This window comes from Miscanthus floridulus, chromosome 15, assembly GCF_019320115.1.
Source record: "Miscanthus floridulus cultivar M001 chromosome 15, ASM1932011v1, whole genome shotgun sequence".
NCBI classification, from domain to species: domain Eukaryota; kingdom Viridiplantae; phylum Streptophyta; class Magnoliopsida; order Poales; family Poaceae; genus Miscanthus; species Miscanthus floridulus.
The window spans coordinates 2,716,153-2,738,412 of record NC_089594.1 but is presented as its reverse complement, the minus strand read 5'-3'; the positions used below and the strand labels follow the sequence as shown (position 1 = coordinate 2,738,412).

At 47.9% G+C, this 22,260-nt stretch overlaps 1 protein-coding gene across 1 annotated transcript; it reads left to right on the top strand.

Moving 5' to 3' along the window:
• Positions 1-872: 872 nt before the first annotated feature.
• LOC136509018 (uncharacterized) lies at positions 873-21,706 on the top strand. Its single transcript, XM_066503812.1, is given in 11 exon segments — positions 873-1,095; positions 2,422-2,591; positions 2,774-2,955; positions 3,047-3,829; positions 3,967-4,023; positions 4,608-4,944; positions 4,991-5,253; positions 5,550-5,626; positions 19,166-19,267; positions 19,436-19,631; positions 20,103-21,706. Coding segments are annotated over 10 exon segments (2,247 nt in total). The 5' UTR covers positions 873-1,095; positions 2,422-2,431; the 3' UTR covers positions 20,193-21,706.
• Positions 21,707-22,260: the final 554 nt, after the last annotated feature.

Sequence of the window (22,260 nt, the reverse complement as noted above, 5' to 3'; positions counted from 1 at the left end):
TCAGACGTGTGTTTCAAGTGTTTCATCTAGATGTTGCATATGGTGTTCTGGCTATACACACATGTTTTAAGTATATATTTTCAAGTGTTTCAGATGTTTTAGACTTATGTTGCATTTGTTTAATATAGATGTTGCAAAATTGGATCTGGATATTGAATATGTTGCTATGGTTATAGACACATGTTTCAAGAGCATGTTGCAAGTGTTTCATCTGTTTTAGACGTATGTTGTAAATGTTTCATATGTATGTTTCAAAAGTAGATCGAGTGTTGCGCATGTTGTAACGGGCGTTGGTGGCTGACGGACAATAGCCTATGGCAGCCAGTTGGTGCTGCTGCTGGGACGCCGCCGTGGTTAAGTGTGGGCGCCTAAGTCCAGCAGACGTCTCCGCCGCGCGCATCCACCAGTGGGGTAGCTGAGTTGGGAGCCACGTGGTTTTTCCCCGTGCGAGCGTGGGATCGCGGTTTCGGACGCTGGCACGGCAATGCGGGCGGGCACGGGGCGCAGGATGCTAAGCGGGCCGGTGCGGGATGTGGGGAGCGAGCCGCGAGAGCTAGGTCCGGACACGTTCTCTGGCTGGCCGGACGTTCGAGCGCTAGCTGATCCGGGACGAAAAACAACAACTATACTGTGTCTGTGCCTCTGTCTGGTGGGTCAGGCCTCCTCCTCTACTGATTGGTTGCTTGCTGTACGTGTACATACATGCTGTACAAAGATGACACACGCGTAACGAGGGGAGGACGGACGAGGCGGAGCAGTAAAAACAGCATTTGCTTTTTCTACCCACCGTTGCCTTTTCACCTTTCCTCCTCATCAATCATCCATCACTGCTCCCTTCCATTCTCTTCTCACCGCGCAGGGCGCACGGAGGCCAGGCCAGAGAGGCAGAGCAGTTCACTCCATCCACGCCCTGCCTTCGCTTCGCCGGCCTGTGAGTGCGAGCAAGAACCACTTCGATCGGCGTGGGCGAGGATTTCGCTGCAGCGCGAGTGCGATCGCCGCGTCCCCTCCTCCTCTTCCTTCTTGCAACAGTGCGGCAGTGTGGCTTGGCACTCCTCCACGGCTCCACCCCAAGCAAAGCAAAGCGATTTCAAGGTACGGGCCGTACCACGAAACCCCAACCGCAGCATTTCCTTTCCGTTTCGTCTAGTCCGCGCTTTCTTGCTTTCTTGCTTGATCCGCTGACCAGAGGAACACCATAAAGCTTGTGCCTTTCGTCTAGTCCGCACGAGATAATCTCTCGCATCCTTTTCTGCTCTGGTCGTATTCTGCTTCTTGGATGGATTTGGGTTCAACTACCTGACTCACGAAAAGTAGCGGTTTTGCTCGACCAATCATGCGCCGCGCTTGTTACTGATGATTGGATTGGTTCGTGTGCTTGTGCTGATGGTTCGATCGAGGGTAGGATTTCGCTCCTACTCCTAGCCGATAACCCAATGTAGCCTTCATCCATCTATGCAGGGCATTGATTCCGAAAGATTCGTGAACAGAACAGGGTTTTGTTTGCCTCAAAAGAACAGAGTTTTGTGGGTTAGGGGTGATTTTCCTTTCACCCCCCTGAGTAATTGTTGTTGCTTCTAGAATGAAGTCATGAACATCAAGTGGCCATCTAGGTTTCTCCCGTATTCCACTATTGATTTCGCATGTGTCACCTTTACCCAATTACTGGTGCCTTCATGTACAACTTGCTCAGTTCCTTCATTAATTTTTGCCCTGTGGCCCCACTGCAATTTCTTTTGTGTGGGAGGACTGGGCATTGTACTGAGACATTATTGATTGAACTGCTGCACATCATTTTGGTAGTCCATTCCAGCTCTACGAGTTCAGTGACTGGAGCTTCATCTCCATGTGCTAAGTACATATCAACACTCAGGAACGAGGGGCAGTCGCATCTGTTGAATTTTGTTACCAAGCTTAACCTGAGACTCTTACCTTGTAATGTAGCTGCATACTACTCATCATTGAAATTCAGTTTGCATTATTATTATCATAACTAAATTGTGCAAAATGGGCCACTCCCAAAACATCTGTGCACCGTGATATGAAAAACAAAATCTCATAAAGGGTCATCTGCTCACTTTGATATGTAGATGTACCTAATTATGTTGCCTTCTTTTCTGTTGTGATGAAATCAGAGAAAACAATTCTGAAAATATACTGTGCTGCAAGTGAGATTTTTCTTGAACTTTAGTGTACAATAACCTAAGTCAAATGATATGATAATGCCAAATTGTATTATGTGTATTTCAGTATTTGCATTACTGTCATTTGATCTTTGCTTTCATGTTTACAAAATAAGTAGCTGTGATTCCTGAAGAACATTACCTTTTCTTGCCTCATGCATCAAACATGCAACTGGGTATACATCAACTGGACAGTGCAGTATATTTATTCCTTTCCTTTTGTTTCTCATCTTGCTAGTATCAGTATAATGGTGACGAGCAAATCCTCGTGGAGCCAAGTTGTAAAAAATACCAGGCCAACAAACCTGTCCATTCCTGCAAGAAACCTCCAACCGCAAGACCCTGGAGCTGTGATATTTGGTTGCACAAACAATACTATTCAAGAGTGTCACTCTTGGCAACTTTTTGGTATGCTCTTGATCTCTCTTGATCACAACTCTTCTCTAAGCTTTGTTTTTACAAAACTGAGCTACCCCTTTAATGCATTTGTGTCTTTTCCTGTGAGGGGGGTATACCATTGCATGCCTCCCAAAGCATATCAACTTGTTGAGTGATCCACTGACTTAGTTACCATTTGTGTCATGTCTCAGGCTTGCCAAAATCACATATTTCATATGTACGAAACATTAAGGAAGGACTACCTCTCTTCCTCTTCAATTATGATGATCGCAGATTGTATGGTATTTATGAAGCTGCAGGGAATGGCAAGTTCTGTCCTGAATCAAATGCATGGTCACATGATAGCAAGGGCAAAACAAGCTATCCTGCCCAGGTACAATCCCTGGTGTCTGTACTTTGAATGTCATCTTCTTTTTCACTCTCAGTAAAATGGCTTCTATATTCATGCCCTTTTATTTGTTTAGGTTGCAATGCGGGTAAGGGTGTGGTGTTTCCCGCTAGCAGAGAATCAGTTCAGAAATGCTATTATAGCCAATTACTATCAGAACACACCTGGTGTCCCTGGCCAGAAGCTCCATTTTTTCAAGTTTAAATTGGATCATGCTCAAACATGTGTTTTGATGGATATGTTTACTCCTTCTCCTTCTCCCCCCAACAATTTCTGGATGCCCCCTGCCGCAGTACCAGCTGATGATCATGGGAGAGAATTAGTGCTGTCACCTGGATGGGCAACAGAGTGTGAGGGGAACAATAATCTCAAATCAGAAAAGGTTGTAAAGTCATATGCTGACATAGTGAAGAAGAATAAATTTGAGGAAGTTGGGACAAGAGATGTGGATGTGGGACATGCAAGCTCAGGTAATGAATCTTCTGGTGGTTTCTATGAACTGGATTGTCAATACACATCACCAGAGAGGGAGGACTATGCACTATCAGATAGGGTGGTTCCAATGCAACAACAACAGTACCCTGATAAGCAGGGAAAAATGCTGGGCTTTGATCAGGTGTTACAAGGGCGCATGACTTTTCCTGGTCAGCAGTGGCATTCTGATTTTTATGCCAATACTACTGAAACTGAAGATAATGATGCATATAGCTGCAAGTATACCCAAGAGGTCAAATGTGCAATTCTGGATGGGAACTCTAATTTGCCAGAAACCTTTGATTCTGAAGTTGATAAGCTGTCCTTGGGGCATTCTAATTTGCTGGTGCAGTTATTGGACTCTCAATCATGCACAGAAGCCAAGGTTGTAACTTTGAACTCAACTGATATCTGCATTCCATCTTATCATCCTTGTTTCATGCTTCAGTTCATTCAGTCTAGATAACATGCTTAGTTCTTGTCTATCTATTGCAAAATTTCTCACACTAATTTTGTTTGCAGCTGATTGATGTAGTTAAAGAGTTATCTGGACGAATAGAGGTAATGGAGAAGAAGCAGGTCTCTTCTTATGCTATAACCTCATGAGAAGCCTTGCATCTGTTATACTGAACTGTGCAATCTTAAATTTATGGAAATGTTGTATGCAAAAAAATAAACCAGAAATTGCACTTTGAATAGATGTGTTGATAACTTAGCATGACAATGTAGGAACCAAGAGAATAAAGCAAGCGACATTATGTTGAGTAAATTTTTGTATATTATTATACTGATACTAGACTGCATGGGTGTAGGATTGGAATAGCTAAATTTTGCACTCTAGAATGGCTAAATTTGTTATGTGGCACTAACAGGGAGAATCCATAAGATGCTTGTAGTGTTTTTGGTTCACGGCTACCTAAAGAAATGGAAGAAGCAAGGCAGGATGAAATGAAAAGATTTTTCCATTATGCTTCTAAATCAGTCTCGCATCTGCTTAGTTTCTAATCAATCTTTCAGCTAGGATCCTCTATGATCGATTGTTCAACCTCACTTTTTCAATATGGAAGTAGAGAAAAAGGATGCAAGCCCAAAGTATAGGAAAACATCTCATTTGCTGGCAAAAAAATTTTGGTGGTTAAATCTAATTTATGTTCAAAATGCAGGCTTGGTCCAACAAAGAAGTCAAACATTTACAAGGGGTGAATGAGAGGTTACTGAAAAGAATTGTTGAACTAAAGGGAACAGTTAAGACATTGAATTCTAAAATAGATCCTTTGACCCTAGACGATTCACTTAACCAGTTTGTAGAACAATGTTTGGGTTCAGAAGATGTCATTTATCTAGTTGGTGGTTTTGATGGCTTCTCATTTGTGCCATCGCTAGACTCTTTTTCCCCTTCATTGGACGTACTAACACCCCTCAAACCAATGGCTGTTGGCAAGTCATATACCTCAACTGTTGCACTAGAGGGCAAGATATTTGTTCTTGGTGGTGGTGATGGTGCTTGCTGGTTTGATACAAGTTACTACTTGGCTTCTAAGTTTAGTTCCTTCTTGAGCTCTCGTATTTCAATCTCTGTCCTGATTCTGCATTTATCTTTTGGATGAAGTTGACTGTTATGACCGAAGCCGTGATGATTGGTCCACATGCCCATCGTTGACTCGTGACAAGGGGAGCCTTGCTGGGGTTAGTGTCAATGGGAGAATCTATGTATTTGGTGGTGGAGATGGAACTGAGTGTTTCTCTGATGTTGAGATGTTTGATCCTACTCATGGAAAGTGGATAAAGAATCAACCTATGCTGGAAAAGGTATCAGTTTCTACCATTCATTTGTTCAGAATGTGAAAGCTTTTCTTCCCATACATTACTGAAGCACCTAGACTTAGTAGAACATGCATAAATTTGCCTAAGACAAAAACAGCATGGGAAATAATAACCATTTACTCATGGAAAACTGTGTAATTCTGCAGTGAAGAAAAACAGTTCCTGGTTCCATTTCAATTTGATGTACTGTCCTTTTTGGGAAAATATTTGCTTCTGACACAAATCTCCACATAATATGTTAAACTCTTTAGCTTGACTGACTTTGTCACACTGTTCTTCAGCGCTTTGCTCTAGCTGGTGTAGCACTAAATGGTGTGATTTATGCTGTTGGTGGCTTCAATGGTGTCGAATATCTGAGGTGCTGTACTTTTCCTACCTGTACTTAGTTGATTGGTTTAGTTTTGATTTGGTGGAAATACAACAGCTCATAAAACCTCCAAACATCTCAAAACAGTTAGTTAAACCTCATGCGGTGGCCTATGGTTTAGTGCAAATCTAAATAAACTGAATTATTTCATAAATGTTCATTAGGCTATTCTCTATTGTATAATGGCAGTGGTATTTGAAGTGAGAGGAACAACAACAAAACTGTTGAAACTAGCGGTTTCAGACAGAGTGGGGGAGTCAGAGGCCTCCGCCCGCTAGGCGTCGCCCTCGGGCGGAGGCTCGGGATAGGCACGACAGGTGAGCGTGTAGGAAGCTGGCACGGAAAGCTAAGGTTTCATTAATTCATTCACCACCCACTGCACAGTTACAAGTGTTCCCTATTTATAGGGCTTAACTACTCCTTGACAGAATTTATTACAATGCCCCTCAACTGCTACAGTACATTCCTGAAATATTCCGCCACTAGTCTCTTGTTTGCGGGGCAATCCTGCCACATCGTAACGGGCCTTAATAAGCGGCCGGCCCACCGTGCCTCGGTCTTCGTCCCAGAGGCCTGGGTTCCCGACGCTGGCCTCCGTCTTCAGGGGTGCGTCGTTGCCTTGGCGGGTCTCCGCCGGTCCGGTCGGAGACATCATCCGTAGGTCTCCGCCTGGCCCCGCGGGGGCCATGCTGGCGCGCTCGCGCGGACCACGGGCGCCTGCGCTTAGGTACTTGCACACACTTAGGCAAGATTGTTTGTTTGATTAGTTCAGGGGTAGGGAGGCCTCCTCCCTCATCGCCGGAGACGCCCGTCAGCCGAAGCGGGGCGGCGGAGATGTCTGTGCCTGGCCCGGGCGGGATCCGCGACAAGCTCGCTGAGCCTCGTGCAGTGCCCTACGAGCATAGCCAGGAAAGTTCCTTTAGTTAGCGCCAGATCTCCGCCCTAGGACGGCCGAAGACGCCTTGGCGACACCTCGCCGTCGGAGGCCTCCGCCACCCCGCCGAGGCCGTGTTACAACAGTTCCCCCCTTTTGAGACCATGGTTCGCCTGAGCGTGCCATGAGCTCAAAACGCCTTGACCAAAAGCGTCCGCGGGGGCGGAGGCCACACGCATTGGCGTCTCCGAGCGAGGCCCCGCTACTTCCCCCCTGGCCCGCTCTGGCGCAGCCGCTGGTCTCGTTGAGAATAGCCGTTGGGCATCAAATCTAGCCGTTGTCCTACGGTGTGGCCGTTTATGCCGTGTCAGTTTCCGTTGTATATCTTGCGACTTTTTCGGAGATGACCGTTGTGCGGCAGGCGAATTCTCCGGAGGTGACCGTTGTATGGCGGGAGCCGGACCGCCTGCCCGCGGCCTATATAAGGGTGTTGTTGGTGGCGGGGGCCCCCCCCGCATTGCTCATTCGCTTTCCTTGCCTCTGAGAAATCGCTCTCTGCTCTCTTCGCTTTCGCCTTTTGCTGCCCTCGCGCGTTCTGACTTTCTGCCTATGTCTCACGCTTAGGCTGCTGTCGTGGTGGCTTTCTTTTCCGCCTCCGCCCAAACTCGCCGGCCCGCCTTTTTCGGACCCTATCGCCACCTTCTCGGCGTTAGGGCCGTCGGCTGGGGTGCGCGTTTTGAGGAGTGCATGCTTGCCTCTGCCTCCGCATTGGAGTTTGAAAAGCTAGTGGAGGAGGATTTGGGGAGTGTCTCTGCGTCCGTCGGAGACTTGATCGCTGCGGATTCCAGAGATATGGCGATAAAGTCTTGGGATTTTGGCCCCTCCTCCATTACTGAAGAGGCAACCGCGGAGATGTTGAAGGAATCGTGTTTTCCTTCTTCGAGGGTAAAAATCCCTCCGCCTGGCTAGACTGTTCTGGAACCGGAGGAGGGATACGCGGTGGTCTTTCGGGACTTCTTCACATGCGGCCTCCGCCTTCCTTACATCCCCTTCCTTCGCCGGGTGTTGGAGACCTTCAATGTCCAGCTCCATCATCTGACTCCTACTGCCTTCCTCACGCTTAGCAAATTCTGCTGGGCGTGTGTTTCTTATGGTGCCGAGCCGAATGTGGACACCTTCTGCGCGTACTACGAGCTGCAGAAGCAGCCGAAGAAGGAGGTGCGAGAGGGCAAGGAGGTGGAGGTGACCTACCAGTACGGTAGTTGCACCTTTATGTCTAAGAGGAACTAAGGCGTAGACCGCCTGGAGATCTCTTTTTGCCAGAAGGGCAAGTGGGACCGCGGCTGGCTTGAGCAATGGTTCTACGTGAAGACCTATGGGGTCCGTAGCACTACCGAGGATGGTGTGGAGGTCTCGGAGTATCCATTGACTTCAAGGATGGAGGAGATGGCGCCGCACACACGCGTGGATCCGCCGGAGGAGGTGTCTCCGGCGAGGGAGGCTTGCGACTAGGCTTTTGTGGCAGCGTGCCGCTACTCCGGTGGCCGCGACCTGGTGGAGGAGATTATGGCCTCCAACTACTGGCCCCTGGGCAAAAACAACCCAGCCTTTCGGCTAGAACAGGTGAAGGTTCCCGTTTTTGGGCCGGAGGCCGGGATTCCGTTCCCCCGCTTCGGTCAGTCTTTGGGGGAGGGGGTGATGGAGGACAGTTTTGTCTCTGAGGTTGAGGAAGCCGCCGTAGGGTTGGTTGGCAAGATTTCCGAGCGTGAGTATACGTCCCGGATGGCCGTGGCAGGCACCATGCCGCGGCTCAATCGAGTTTTTGAGGAGGTCGGGGTCGTCTACCGGGAGCGCGAGGTTCCCACCGAGGTCCTGGCTTCAATTGAGAAGAAGAAGAAGAAGGCCTTCACGAAGAATGTTACGGCGGAGGACGAGTCTAAGAAGAGGAAGGGCGCCGTTGTTGCTCGGGCGCCTACGAAAAAGAAGACGAAGAGCGGTGCTCTGTTGATCACGGCGGCCGTGTCTTCTGCCGGTAGTGCGGGCGTTGCCTCCACCAATAGTGAAGGCATTCATAGCTCCTTCGTCCCGTCAGTGGACGTGCGGGTTGCGAGCGGAGAGGATCGCGGCTCTCCTGTAGCTCCGGTGTGCCCTGTGAGCGGCGCTGTAAGCGGTGCTGGGCGTCCGGGAGCTAGCGCGCTCCTCGCATGGTGCTGTGAGCGTCGACGAACAGCCGGAAGGTAGCGCCGCCGACCCTATGCCCGACATTCTTGGCAGGCTGTGTTCAAGTTCTGAAGAGGGCATGGAGGCCGTCTTGCGGCAAGCTCCTTCATCTCCCGCCGTTGTTGCGCCTTTGCCCGTGCCGGTGGCCGACGTCAGGCAGTTGGAGGCCGTGCTTGCTGAGCAGGCCCCGGCGGCTCAGTCTTCTTTGAGTCCTCCGCCCGTTAGCCCGCTGGCTGAGGAGATCCGGCCCTTTGGGCCTTCGCCACATGATATGGCGGAGACTTCTGCCCAGGGGGCGCGGCAAGCGGCCCAGCCTAGGCTTTTTATGAGTAAGTTTGTTTGGTGCACATTTTTGTGTTTACTATCTTCGTCCGGTTTATTTGTTTACGTATTGTACCAAGAGCTAATACTGTGTACTTGTTGCTTTGTAGGTGATGTCATGGCTGGGCTCCTCACCCCGGAGGAGCGAGCGGCCGCTGGTTGCGATAGGTTTGGTCCGGGGCAGCCGGGGCTGATGGCGCCGGGTCCGAGTGAGTATAGAATGTTTTTATTTTACTCGTCATTTGGCTTGTTGTTATTGCCTATTTCTGATCGGCCCTCTGACCTGAGCTGTTGTTGTTTTTTTACGCAGGCTCCTCCAACACTTCTATCTCAGGTTGGGAAGAGTGCTATCTTGGTGTTCTTGGAGACGTCGGAGGTGGTCTTTGGCTGTTGGTGTGCTTATCGTGAGATTTGCTTTTCTCACCTTATTGTTTTGTGTTTGTTTGTTCTTCTTTGAACAGATCGCTTCAAACAACGTCTGAGGGACATGGATTTCTTCCAACTTCTTCGTGTTCATCTAGAACACCAAAGCCTGGTGCGTCTTCGGCGGTTTTGCCCCTTTTTTTGTATGTTCGCCTTTAGACTTGTTTTTGATTCTGTTGCTGATCGCCTTGGTCTTCTTCTTTCTATTCGCAGGGGTATCACGGCCGTTGTTATGGAGGAGCACTGCACTCGCGAGGTCTCCGACCGAGATACTGCGATTGAAGCGCTCAAGGCGGAGATCGAGCGCCTGGAAGGTGAAAAAGGGGGTCTGTCCAACTCCCTTGGCGCTCTCCGCCTGTCTCTGGTGGAGAAGGAACGAGAAAAGGATGGTTTGAGGGCCGATCTCGCCAAGGCCCGGGATGCAGAAGTTTTGTTCGCCGAGCAGGCCCGTAGGGCGAACGAGCTGGCCGAGGGTCTCCGGCGAGAGCTTGCCTCTAAGAAGGAATCCGCAGCTGCGGTGGGGGAGCAGCTGTCTTTGACGATGAGGCATTTGGACTCGGTCAAGGGGGTCCTTGCTGCAACCGTTGGCCACTACCGGGCCACCGTTGCCGAGTTCGGAGGCGAAACCTCCGCTCCTCCGGAGGAAGACAGCGTGTACACCCTTGCCTTGTGGCTAAAGCGTCACCTTGCGAAGCTCCCCGATCTGATCAATGGCTGCACGGACTACGGGGCGCTTACGGGAGTAGCGAATTACACCAAGCTTTTGGTGCGCGGCGGGTGTACGCATACCGAAAGTATTTCGGAGGAGCTCGGTGAGACTTCTCTTGGTTTGCGAAAAACCTTAAGGAATTTCATTGGGCACTTTTGGGCTCTATTTGGGAGATCTGCTGCCCGAAAACTGGCGGAGGAAAAGATGGCGAAGGTATTTCTAGTCTTTGTAGCCGCTATTTTTGTCCCCTTGCTTTTTGCGAAGCTGCGAAGGCTTTCGTTGCTTGTGCCCCTGATACTTTAGCCTGTGCTACAGGATGCACATAAGAGCCTTGCGGGCAGGCCTTCGTCAATTCCGCGCTCGGTGACCGTGGGCGGTACCTCCGCCGCCGCTGGCGCTTCGGTGGGATCTACGATCGGCGGTGGTAGTGGTCGGAGGCCGCAGACGCCGTGCCCGCCCACAGTTGATGCGGGCTCCGTTCTAGGGACTTCTGCTGCGGCCGATGCGCCGGAGGTCTAGGCTCTTTGTAGCACTTAGTTGTTTTGGCGTGTATATTGTAGTTCAATTGGACTCTTGTGAATAAAGTTTATTTTGTTCTAGATGGTTTTGTGGGAAATTTTGACCTTGCGCAGGTTCCGAATCAGGAGCTTGCACAAGATGTTGCGCCTTTGACTCTCTACAACGACGGTATTTATGTGAGCGGAGAGCTTTGGGAGTATTGGCGTTCGGCCTTTCCCCGCAGCGGTGCGCGTGACGTGTTTGAGTCAGTTAAGTTTGACATAGACGACGAGCGCGCTGGGTTTACTCGCGCGCTTGCTTGGCGCGGGCCTCCACCACAATAGTTAGGATTTTATTGTAAGTTTGTGTCCTATAAGAATGCTACTTGACGTTTTATGGAATACAAAACAGGTTCACTTTCTTGATTGTTTGTGCGGGGGCTTCAATCTGTTTTTCTAGTTTACATATCTCGTCTAGTCCCGAGTTTGCCCACCGTCGTTCTTTGCTTGGGCGAACGTGCGCGATACAGAGGTGGTGGCCAGGACCTTTGCCCCATGTTTTCTCCTTCTCTGTGCTTGCTTGATTGCCGGGGCTGAAATGTTGGGGGTTTTTTGGCCGGCGGAGGCGTACTTGAAGTTCGCCTGGCGAGGCTTTCTGAATCGGTGTTTGATCCGATGGGTGGTTTGGCGCAGCTTGTGCAGACGGCGGAGACTTTTGGTATTTCTTTGGCAGAGTGTTTTAGCTGTCTGGTGGTATGGGTCTCCGACGCTGCACACCCGTGGGACATGGTTGATTTTTGGAGATGACAGGTTAGGTCTCCGGCGTCAGGGGATGTTATGAGATTTCATGCGATATCCCCCTTCTTCCGTAAGTCCTTTGCTGTTCATCACCGTGTCGTAGTTTCTATCTCTTTTCCCCCTGTCTTCGACTGTCTACTGTTGCCTCTGATTTTACAAGATTTTGTACAATATCTACGTCCGACTTGGATATCTAAGGAGACCCCTGCCTCCATGGCTGTTGCTGTGGCTTTTGCTTGTGCTCTGCCTTGTTCCCCCCCTTGCGCCCTATGCTGACTGAGTTTTAAGGACATGGGGGGAGCCCGTTTTATAGTGTGGTGGTGGCTTTTGGGTGTTAACATTTTTGTACGTTGTTAGGTGGAACGTATCTTGGCTTTAATAGCCTGTATCTTGCTTGAATTATTCGTTCCTTTTGAGATCTTTTGAAGTAAAGAGGCCAGGCGCCATAGTGGTGGCAGTATTTTGTCAGACATTTTCTGTTTTTGTTGTTTTCGATGGCGGAGACCTTCCTGGTTGTAGCGCCATAATTTTGTTGCCCCTGATGCTAGGGGTGTTTTTTGTTAATGTCGGAGGCCTGTTTTGCTGAAGTTGTTTTTGCCTTGATGCCTGAATTTGTTCAGGTCTTCGTCAAGGGTCGGAGGCCTGTTTGGTCTAGTTTTTTGGCCTTGATGCCTGAATTTGTTCAGGTCTTCGTCAAGGGTCGGAGGCCTGTTTGGCCAAGTTTTTTCTGCCTTGATACCTAACTTTGGACAGGTCTTTGTCAAGGTCGAAGGCCTATTTGGCCATAGAGGTCGTTTCAAATTGCCCATGCCTATGGCCGGCGCTTTGAAAGGACCTCTGCTTTTTGTTCACCGAATATTGCGGCGCCAGAGCTAGCCGCTTTCGGTTTTGGATTTTTCAAGCGTTCTTTTGGGGAATTACCTCTTTATACTTGTAGAGGATTTTTACATTGAGCCTGCCTCGTTAAAAACCTCACCTCCACTTGGAGTTCCCCTGTGAGGAAAAGAGTGCAGGCTCTTTTACATTTTTTTGGTTGAAGTAAGTAAAAAGACTGAAAGGTAAATGAACGGAGGGGCCTCCGCTTATTATTTGCGGAGGTTGCCCTTTGGTACATTGCCTAGATGTAATATCTACGGAGGCTGTCAACATTCCAGGTGTGGGTTGTCGTGACACCTTCGCTGTCAGTTAAGTGGAAAGAGCCAGGTCGGCCTGCTGCCGTTGCTGTGTATGGGCCTTCCCATTTCGGTTGCAACTTGCCAACAAGTTGTGCGTTGGGTTTTCTTCTGAGTACGAGGTCTCCGTGTTTTATGTCTTTCCTTACCACCTGGGAGTCTCTCCACTTTTTGGTTTGGGACTGATATTTTGCAATGTTTTCAACTGCTTCCAGTCTTATTGCTTCTATTGTTTCTTTTGCATATTCTTCATCTTGCAACATCAGCTGACTCGTTGTGCGGAGGCTTTCATGCTTGATTTCTTCTGGCATCATGGCCTCTTCTCCATAAAGCAGTTTGAATGGTGTGAATCCTATTGTTCTTGAGACAGATGTATTGTGTGACCAAATCACTCTGGGTAATTCATCTACCCATTTTCCTTTGCGTAGGCCCAGCAATGTTTTTGATATTGCTGAAAACACTATTCTGTTTGCTTTCCACAGCGCCATTGGACTCTGGGTGGTATACTGAGGCGAAGGCTAGTTTTGTCCCAATGCTTTTGCAGAATTCTTTGAAGTTCTCTGAATCGAATTGTTTTCCATTGTCTACTGTCAGAATCCTCGGTACACCGAATCTGCAAATGATGTTTTGCCAGAAGAATTTTCGGACGGTTTCTAAGGTTATCTTCGCCATCGGCTTTGCTTCTATCCATCTTGTAAAATATTCTACTGCCACTACTGTGAATCTATTCCCTCCTTGGGATGGTGGTAATGGGCTGACCAGGTCCATACCCCATCTTTGTAGCGGCCATGTCGGAGGTATAAGCTGGGTCTCCGACGATGGTTTTGACTAAACTGGAGAGAATGTTTGACATGCTTGGCATGTTTTGACTGTCTGCTCTGTGTCTTGTATGTGTGTTGGCCAATAAAAGCCTTGCCTTATTGCCTTTGCTGATAATGCTCTAGAGCCAATGTGCGACCCGCAAATTCCTGAGTGTATTTCTTGAAGCAACTCTATGCCTTCGCTCTGCGATATGCATTTGAGGAGAGGCTGGACTACTCCTTTCTTGTACAGTACACCATCTATGATTGTGTAATTTCTTGCCCTGGCCTGTATTCTTGCTGCTTTTGCTTCATCTTCTTCGGCTGTTTTGCCTTCTAAGAATTCTGTTATCGCCTTTCTCCAATCTTCATTTTGCAGGTGTAGTATGGGATTAGGTGCCTTAGATGTCTCTGCAGTTGCCGGAGACTTCAGGATCTGGTAAAAAGTGTTTGGTGACAGTGGCAGGTTGTTTGCCGTAGCTTTAGCTAGTTCATCTGTCTCTGCATTTTCTGATCTTGGGATGTGCTTCAGGGTGAAGCCCTCGAATCTCCGCTCCAAATTTCTGACAACGAATAGGTATTTGATGAGTTCTGGCTCTCTTGCTGTGTATTCTTTCTCTACTTGGCCAGTAACCACTTGAGAATCTGTTTTGACTGTCAATGTTTTGGCCCCTAGGGCCTTTGCTTTACTGAGTGCTAGGATTAGGCCTTCATATTCTGCTATGTTGTTTGTTGATTTGAACTCTAGCCTTGCTGCGTATTTCAGTCTGACGTCGGAGGGTGCCGTTAGGACGGCGGAGGCTCCTGCTCTGGCTTGGCCCCAGGCTCCATCCGTGAATGCTATTCAGCCTTGAGTGGTTGGTTGTACCTTGGGCTCTGTCGTAGGTGTCCAATCTGCTACAAAATCGGCTAGTGCTTGTGATTTGATTGCTGTTCTAGGGACATAGGAGATGCCGAACTGTGATAGCTCTGTAGCCCATTTGCCTATTCTGCCGTAGGCTTCTTTGTTTCTGAGCAAGTCTTGCAGTGGCAGCGATGTTGGAACTGAGATTTCATGGGCTTGGAAATAATGCTTTAGCTTTCTTGATGCCGTCAGTACTGCGTAGGCAATTTTTTCTACCTCAGTGTAGTTTAGCTTGGCTCTGGACAATGCTTATGAGATAAAATAAACTGGCTTTTGAGTTTTGCCTGATTCCTTTTCTAGCTCGTGGACTAAGACTACGCTGACTGCATGGTCGGAGGCCGCCACATATAGCAATAGATGGTTGTCTGATTTTGGGACGGAGACTACCGGTGAGTTTGCCAGATGCTCTTTCAAGTTATGAAATGCCTCTGACTGCTTGGACCCCACTCGAAGTTGTCTCCGCCCCTCAGGGCTTGGAAGAAGGGTAGGCTGTGTTCTGCTGTCTTTGAGATGAATCTGTTGAGCGCTGCTATTCTTCCTGTCAGCTTTTGCACTTCTTTCTTGTTTTTGGGTTCTGCCATTGTCATTATTGCTCTGGTTTTGTCTGGGTTCGCTTTGATGCCTTCGCTACTTATGATGTATCCGAGCATCTTCCCTTTTGTAACTCCAAATATACATTTTTCTGGATTGAGGCGGAGGACAGCTGCCCTTAGGTTGGCGAAGGTCTCCTGTAAGTCGGAGACATGATCATCCTTGTTCTTGCTCATGACTACTATGTCGTCGACGTAGGCTATGATGTTTCTATCTAGTTGTGAGCCCAAAACCTCCTTTGTCATTCTGGTGAAGGTTGCTCCGACATTTTTGAGGCCCTCCGGCATTCTAGTGTAGCAGTATGTCCCGAATGGAGTGGTGAGACTTGTCTTGTCTTCGTCTTCTTTTTTCATCCAGATTTGGTGATACCCAGAGAAACAGTCGAGGAGAGAAAATCTCTGGCATCTGGCTGCCTTGTTGACGGAGGCATCTATTCTTGGCAATGGGAAGGGGTCTTTTTTGTAAGCTTTGTTCAGATCTGTGAAATCTATGCACATTCTCATTTTGCCATTCTTCTTTGGTACCAGTACTACGTTTGCGAGCCATTCTGAATACTTGACTTCCCTGATGACTTTTGCATCTAGCAATCTTTGCACCTCCACCTTTGCTGCCAGGATTCTGTCCTCTGACATTTTTCTCTGTTTCTGCTTTCTTGGCCTCATGTTTTCATTGATGTCCAGTTCATGCTGTATGATGTCCCTGCTGACTCCCTGGAGGTCGGAGGCTGACCGGGCGAAGATGTCTTTGTTTTTTACTAGAGTTTCCATGAGTTCTTGCTCCTCTGCCTTGCTTAATTCTGAGCTGATTGTTACTTTTCTGTCTGGTAACTCCTTTTCTGGAGGGATCAGCTTTGTCTCTTCTTGATCTGCCATATCTGTTTTTCCTCTGGGCATATCCGGAGGCTCTAGTCTTTGTCTGCCGACTCGACTGCATTGATGTTTCTTTGGGCTCTGTAGATTGCTTTTTCTATGTTTCTTGCTTCTTTCTGGCTGCCTTGGACTGTGATAATACCATGGAGTGATGGTATTTTCATGCACAGGTAGCCCATATGCAGGGCTACGTTGAATTTGGTTGTGAATCCTCTGCCCAAGATGACATTGTATGGGTAATACAGATCGACGACGTCGAAGGTTATGTATTCGGTTCTAGCATTTTCTTGGGTTCCAAACGACACTGGGAGTGATATCTTTCCTAGTGCTTGTATCTGCTTGCCTCCGAATCCTATCAAAGGGGATTCAAAGGGCTGTAGTTGATTCCTGCTGAGCTTCATTTGGTCAAAGGTATTTGCAAAGATGATGTCTGCTGAGCTGCCAGTGTCAATCAACACTCTGCTTATCTACCATGCTACTATGTTTGTCTTGATCACCATTGCGTCTGTGTGAGGGTAGCTTTCTAGCTGGAGATCTTCTGTGAAGGTGATTGAGACTCTAGACCAATCTGTGTATTTTGCTGGGCCCTGGACTGCTACGTTATTTACCAGGCGGAGGTGATTCTTTTTCTGCTTTTTCATTTGAAACTCCATTGATGATCCTCCGGCGATTGGCAGTATCATGCCTATTGTTGGCAGTGCTCCATGAGGGTTGACTTGGTTTTCTGGGTTTGGCTCATTTTTTGGTGTTGGGGGTTGGTTGTGAGGTGGTGGCGGAAGCAGTTGCTGCATGTGCTGCTGTTGCTCGAACCTGCTTTGGTTTTGTGGCGGTTGGTTTGTTTCGAGGTAGGTTATGTAGGGAGTTTTTGGGTTTATGTAGGTCAGGCTTGCCTCCGACCTATAGTTGCCCGCCGGAGGCTGCTGCGAGGGCGCTGACCGCCATGCTGGTAGGAATTCTGGGTAATAGGCGGAGGCCAGTGTGGAGGGATGTATTTGGTTTGCGTTTAGCGCTGGGTACATCGGGCAGTACTGCTGGTGGCCAGTTGTGTAGGTGTTGTTGACCTCTCTTGCGCTCTGCTGTGCCGGAGGTTGGGCAGTCTGCTTGTTCTTCATTCTTTCCTGTGTCTCTTTTGTTTCCGGACAATCTTTGGTACTGTGCCCTGCGCTTTCGCCGTGAAAAACTCAATATGGCCTGCGTTGTTTCTGGTTGTGGTTTTTGTTCCAATTTTTGCCTTGGTAATCTTGCCGACCTTGGTTCCTGGTCTGGGTCTCTGGCCCTACTGGCGCTGCCAGTTGCCCTTGTTCGGGGTAAGGTTGACCCTCGATGCTGAGCACCTGCCCCTGACCTGGTTTCTGATTTGATGCATTCTGGTTCATATAGCTCTTCTAGGAGTTTTTGCTATTGTTTTGCTGTCTGTTTTGACCCTGCTCCTCCAGCCTTTTTCGGAGGTCATTGTCTGATCTATAGTACTTCTCAAACTCGTCATACAACTGCTGTATGGAAGTTGGTTTCTTTCTTGCTAGGTATGCTACAAACGGCCCGATTCAGAGGCCTTTGATCGCTGCTTCAATGGCGATCTCTTCTGGGACGTCTGGTGCCTTCGCCTTTAGTTGCACGAATTTCCGAAAGTAGTCATGTAGTGTCTCTCCCTGCATTTGTTTGCACTGGAACAAATCTGTGGATGTTAGCGACTGTGCTGCTAGCCCCTTGAAGTTTACCAATATCTTGTCTTGGAGATTTTCCCAAGAATAGACCGTGCTTGGTTTGAGCATGGAATACCAAGCCAACGTGTCACCTTCGGCAGCAATAACAAATGACTTTGCCAGGACGGCGTCGTCTCCGCCGGCGGAGGCTACTGCTGCCTCGTAACTCATAATGAACTGATGGGGGTCTGTATTTCTGTTGAACTTTGGTAGTGTGATTGACTTGTACGCCGTTGGCCATGGCGATTGTTGTATGCCTTCAGAGAGTGGGGACTTGGGATCGATAGGCCTCCGCATCGCCTGAGATGGCATCGTGGTTGGGCTGATCACTGGCGGAGGCATGGTTGCAGTTGGTGTTGCTGTGGAGGCTAGGATCGCGGAGGTTGACGCTGGTACTGCATGCTGCATACTTAGCATCTCAGCATGTAGGACTGCCAACTGCTGCCTTATTTCTGCTGCTTGTGCTGACGCTTGAGTAGCTTGCTGATTAGCTGTGAATGCTGCTGTCATTCTGTCCCTCTCTTGTTGCGCTCTTTGCAACTGTGCTTGCAGCTATTGCAGTTCTTGCTCGAGTGTTGTACCTGAGTTTGGTTGGGCCTCCAGATCTTGGATCTCTGGATGTTGGGGTTCCGGTTGTTGACCCTGGGCATCTGCTCTGGTGCCATCCTCCGCTGGCGAGGTTGCGTAGGTGCTACGAGTGGTGCGCCTAGGCCTTCCTCTCTGACCCGTGGTCATTGCTGCTCTGGTGGTGGTTTTTCTTTTTCCTGCCATCGTTGGTTTGTTTTGGCCAAACCACGGTGGACGCCAATGTTGAAAGTAGCGGTTTCAGACAGAGTGGGGGAGTCAGAGGCCTCCGCCCGCCAGGCATCGCCCTCGGGCGGAGGCTCGGGATATGCACGATAGGTGAGCGTGTAGGAAGCTGGCACGGAAAGCTAAGGTTTCATTAATTCATTCACCACCCACTGCACAGTTACAAGTGTTCCCTATTTATAGGGCTCAACTACTCCTTGATAGAATTTATTACAATGCCCCTCAACTGCTACAGTACATTCCTGGAATATTCCGCCACTAGTCTCTTGTTTGCGGGGCAATCCTGCCACACCGTCTTTAAGTAACGGGCCTTAATAAGCGGCCGGCCCACCGTGCCTCGGTCTTCGGCCTAGAGGCCTGGGTTCCCGACGCTGGCCTCTGTCTTCAGGGGCGTGTCGTTGCCTTGGCGGGTCTCCGCCGGTCCAGTCGGAGACATCATCCGTAGGTCTCCGCATGGCCACGCGGGGGCCATGCTGGCGCGCTCGCGTGGACCACAGGCGCCTACGCTTAGGTACCTGCACACACTTAGGCAAGATTGTTTGTTTGATTAGTTCAGGGGTAGGGAGGCCTCCGCCCTCATCGCCGGAGACGCCCGTCAGCCGAAGCGGGGCGGCGGAGATGTCTGTGCCTAGCCCGGGCGGGATCCACGACAAGCTCGCTGAGCCTCGTGCAGCGCCCTATGAGCATAGCTAGGAAAGTTCCTTTAGTCAGCGCCAGATTTCCGCCCTAGGACGGTCGAAGACGCCTTGGCGACACCTCGCCGTCGGAGGCCTTCGCCACCCGCCAAGGCCGTGTTACAACAAAAACTATTCTGCTAACTTTGTGATGTGTATTGGCAGCTCTGCTGAAAGACTTGATCCTCGGGAGCCTAACTGGAAAATGCTGCCAAAGATGAGTGCAGGAAGGGGCTGTCATACACTTACAGTGCTTGATGAGAAGATGTAAGTCATGTAACTTTTCTTTTTTATGTTGAAACAATGAACTGAAGATATGTAGGATGTTCCTTCTGAAAAATATGCTATGTAACGCGTGCCCGGGGGGGTGGGAGGTGTGCATCAGGGTGTATACTATCCTTTGTTGATGTAATTTGGCTTTGTATTTTTTTCCAGATTCTCGATTGGTGGATACGACACTGGGGCTAAAGCAATGGTGGCTACTGTTGAGGTGTATGAGCCAAGGATGCCGTCATGGATGATGGTTGAACCCATGAACTACACCAGAGGATACCATTCTTCAGCTGTGCTCGGTGGCTCAATATTCACCTTTGGTGGGGTGAAAGGTGAAGCAGATACAATCTTGGATGTGGTAACTAGCAACGCCAAATGAAAATTTTCTTATCGTGTCCATTTGGCTGTTAATGGTTCAACTGAGCTGGAACCAAAAATCATACATCCAAAATCTTGCATTTAGCTGCCAGGGCTTGATAGTGAGGCAGTCACTGAACTGGTTTTTGCCAAGGGTCTGCCTACATCAACTGCATATATTGTTTGTTATCATACCAGTCTCGGCATTAAAGTGTACTGCATTTGAGATGAGCACATATTCTTGGGTCCTTAAGCACTTGTTTTTATTTTTTTGCTTTTCTGTCCCTACTACATATACCATTTTGTTGTCATGTCAGTGGCTAGTGCATTTTATCTGAACAAGTGAACATGAATTCTTTGGTTTCGTTAAGTATGCTGTTTTGGTCGTTGTCGTTTTTTTTTCTGTATACAATAATTGTCAAGTAGGCTCCATGGCTAACAGTTAAGCATTGTTGTGATGGCGATTTGTCAGGTGGAACGCTACAAGGAAGGGTGTGGTTGGGTGACTACGGGGTTGAAGTCGATTGGCAAGAGATGCTACTGCTCAGCAATTGTTCTCTGACTGTAACTGCCTACAACAGTATTGCATGGTGAGTTATTGTAACTTCTGACAACCAAGTGAGCAGGAAACTGATATTAGGGAAAAACTTAGTACTTAGAAGGCTCTTGCTTAGCCTGAACTGACAGCAGTAGACATGATGGAGGTCTTCCTCCTCATAGTAGTTTCTGAATCTCGGAGAACTGTAAAACATTGAGTTGTTTGTGTTGACTGTGTCGATGATGCAGCAACACCGAAGGATGTGACAGAGTTGGTACTGAACTAGTGTAGAACGGCACTCGATTGATGAATACCCAATAGCACTGTGATTGTTATTTGACTCTGCATGTTGTGTTTTGCTTTTTTTGGTTCCAGGCTTCCAGCTATTTACTAAAGCAGCTTGTCAAGATTCCTACTAGAACTAATAATCTACATACAATCTACTGCATAATCGTGATAAAATGTAGGATAAGTGGAAATGCACGTAAATCTAAGGCTAAACAAGAAGAAAGCCAAAACAAAATAGGGTTCATATATCATGGGCTTGATTTCTGCTTCCCCCGGCGTACTGGACACACACTGAAAACTTGCGGCCTTCTCAATTCTCATTCAGAACACACCTTTAGTAAGCTGAAATTGCAAAAGACGACTTCAGCTTCAGACTGACCCAACAACACTGCTTCCGCTAGCTGCTTTAGTTTGTGTTGGGGCCAGAGCACTGCACGCACCAAACGTGTCTCGATCAATCTCATCTTTGTCAGCCGATCTTCATGTACGGCGCCCGGCAGTTACAACGCAAGAACACGTCTTGTGCGTGCGCATCTTGCGGATGGAAGAAGCCGTTTGCCGCCCCCCTCACCCACTCCCACTCCACTCATCACACTCTCACCTGCGGCAGGCATGTATGTGTGTATATATATATGGGGTCCCTATATATATATGCAGCGCAGTCGGCAACCTGCAGGCAGCCATTCCATGTACACACATTGCATTGGTAAGTCGTAGCCACCAAATCGATATGCAAGATGGAGATTGCAATCACCTGAGGTACAGCAACAGGTTTGCATTGGGCAGGATATAAAGCAAATGTACTGTTCTTCTATACATTTGCCAGGCATCATCTTTATTAGTTTTACTGGGTAATGTATTGGATTACACTTATGAGCTGAATAAACAAATAAATACCCGTTCAATTTGAAAAAAAATACTAATACATGGTTTCCTTGTATTTCGAATTGAACAGGGTATTTAATTTTTGTTCTGCTGATAAGTGTAATCAGACACATCACCCAGTTAAACTAAAGATAGATGATGCTTGACAAATATTGAACATTATATTTGCTTTATCCTGCCCAATAACAATAGTGGTGTTTCCATCTGACAAACTTGGTTGATATGAAGTTACCTTCAGGTGATCATAGTCTGCATCTTAATGTACCATGGTTCTATTGTAGCGACCATATTTATGAGCTTTTGGTACGTGTGCTGCTGGCAAAAAAATAAAAAATAAAAAAATTCATGTTCATTGGCACCACACTGCTGCTAGAGTGCTGATACCTCATTCTTCTAATATCAGTAATGCCCAAGGTAATTGCGTATAGAAGAATTGGAAAAAATAACGAGCAAAATACTGAAATTGGGTTGTCAATTTGTGACCCGGGAAGTTATCTAAATTAGGTAAGGGGTTTTACATCGTGCCAGGTGGAGTATACATTCTAAATAGCGAGACCAAATACAGAAAGTTAAATGTAGCAGTCAATTCAACCTCCATATTCAAAATAGCAAGACCAAATACACATGCAAATACCACTAACAGCTACTGAACCAAGCCGTGCAGGACATAGCTTCATAGTACAAGTAATCAATCCTAGGCTTAATTTGGTTCAAAAAAAATAGGAGGGTAAATCACATAAAAAGTATGAATCAATCCCTGACTTAATTTGCTAGTGCGTATAAGATATCCTGGAACATGTCTCTTTTATTTGTGTTCAACGATGTAACACAACAATGTAACCCAAAGGCCTCATGTTTGTTGTCAAGCATTGCACACATGTTACAAAAAAAGCAAGCACACTCAGAGAATATGGTTTTC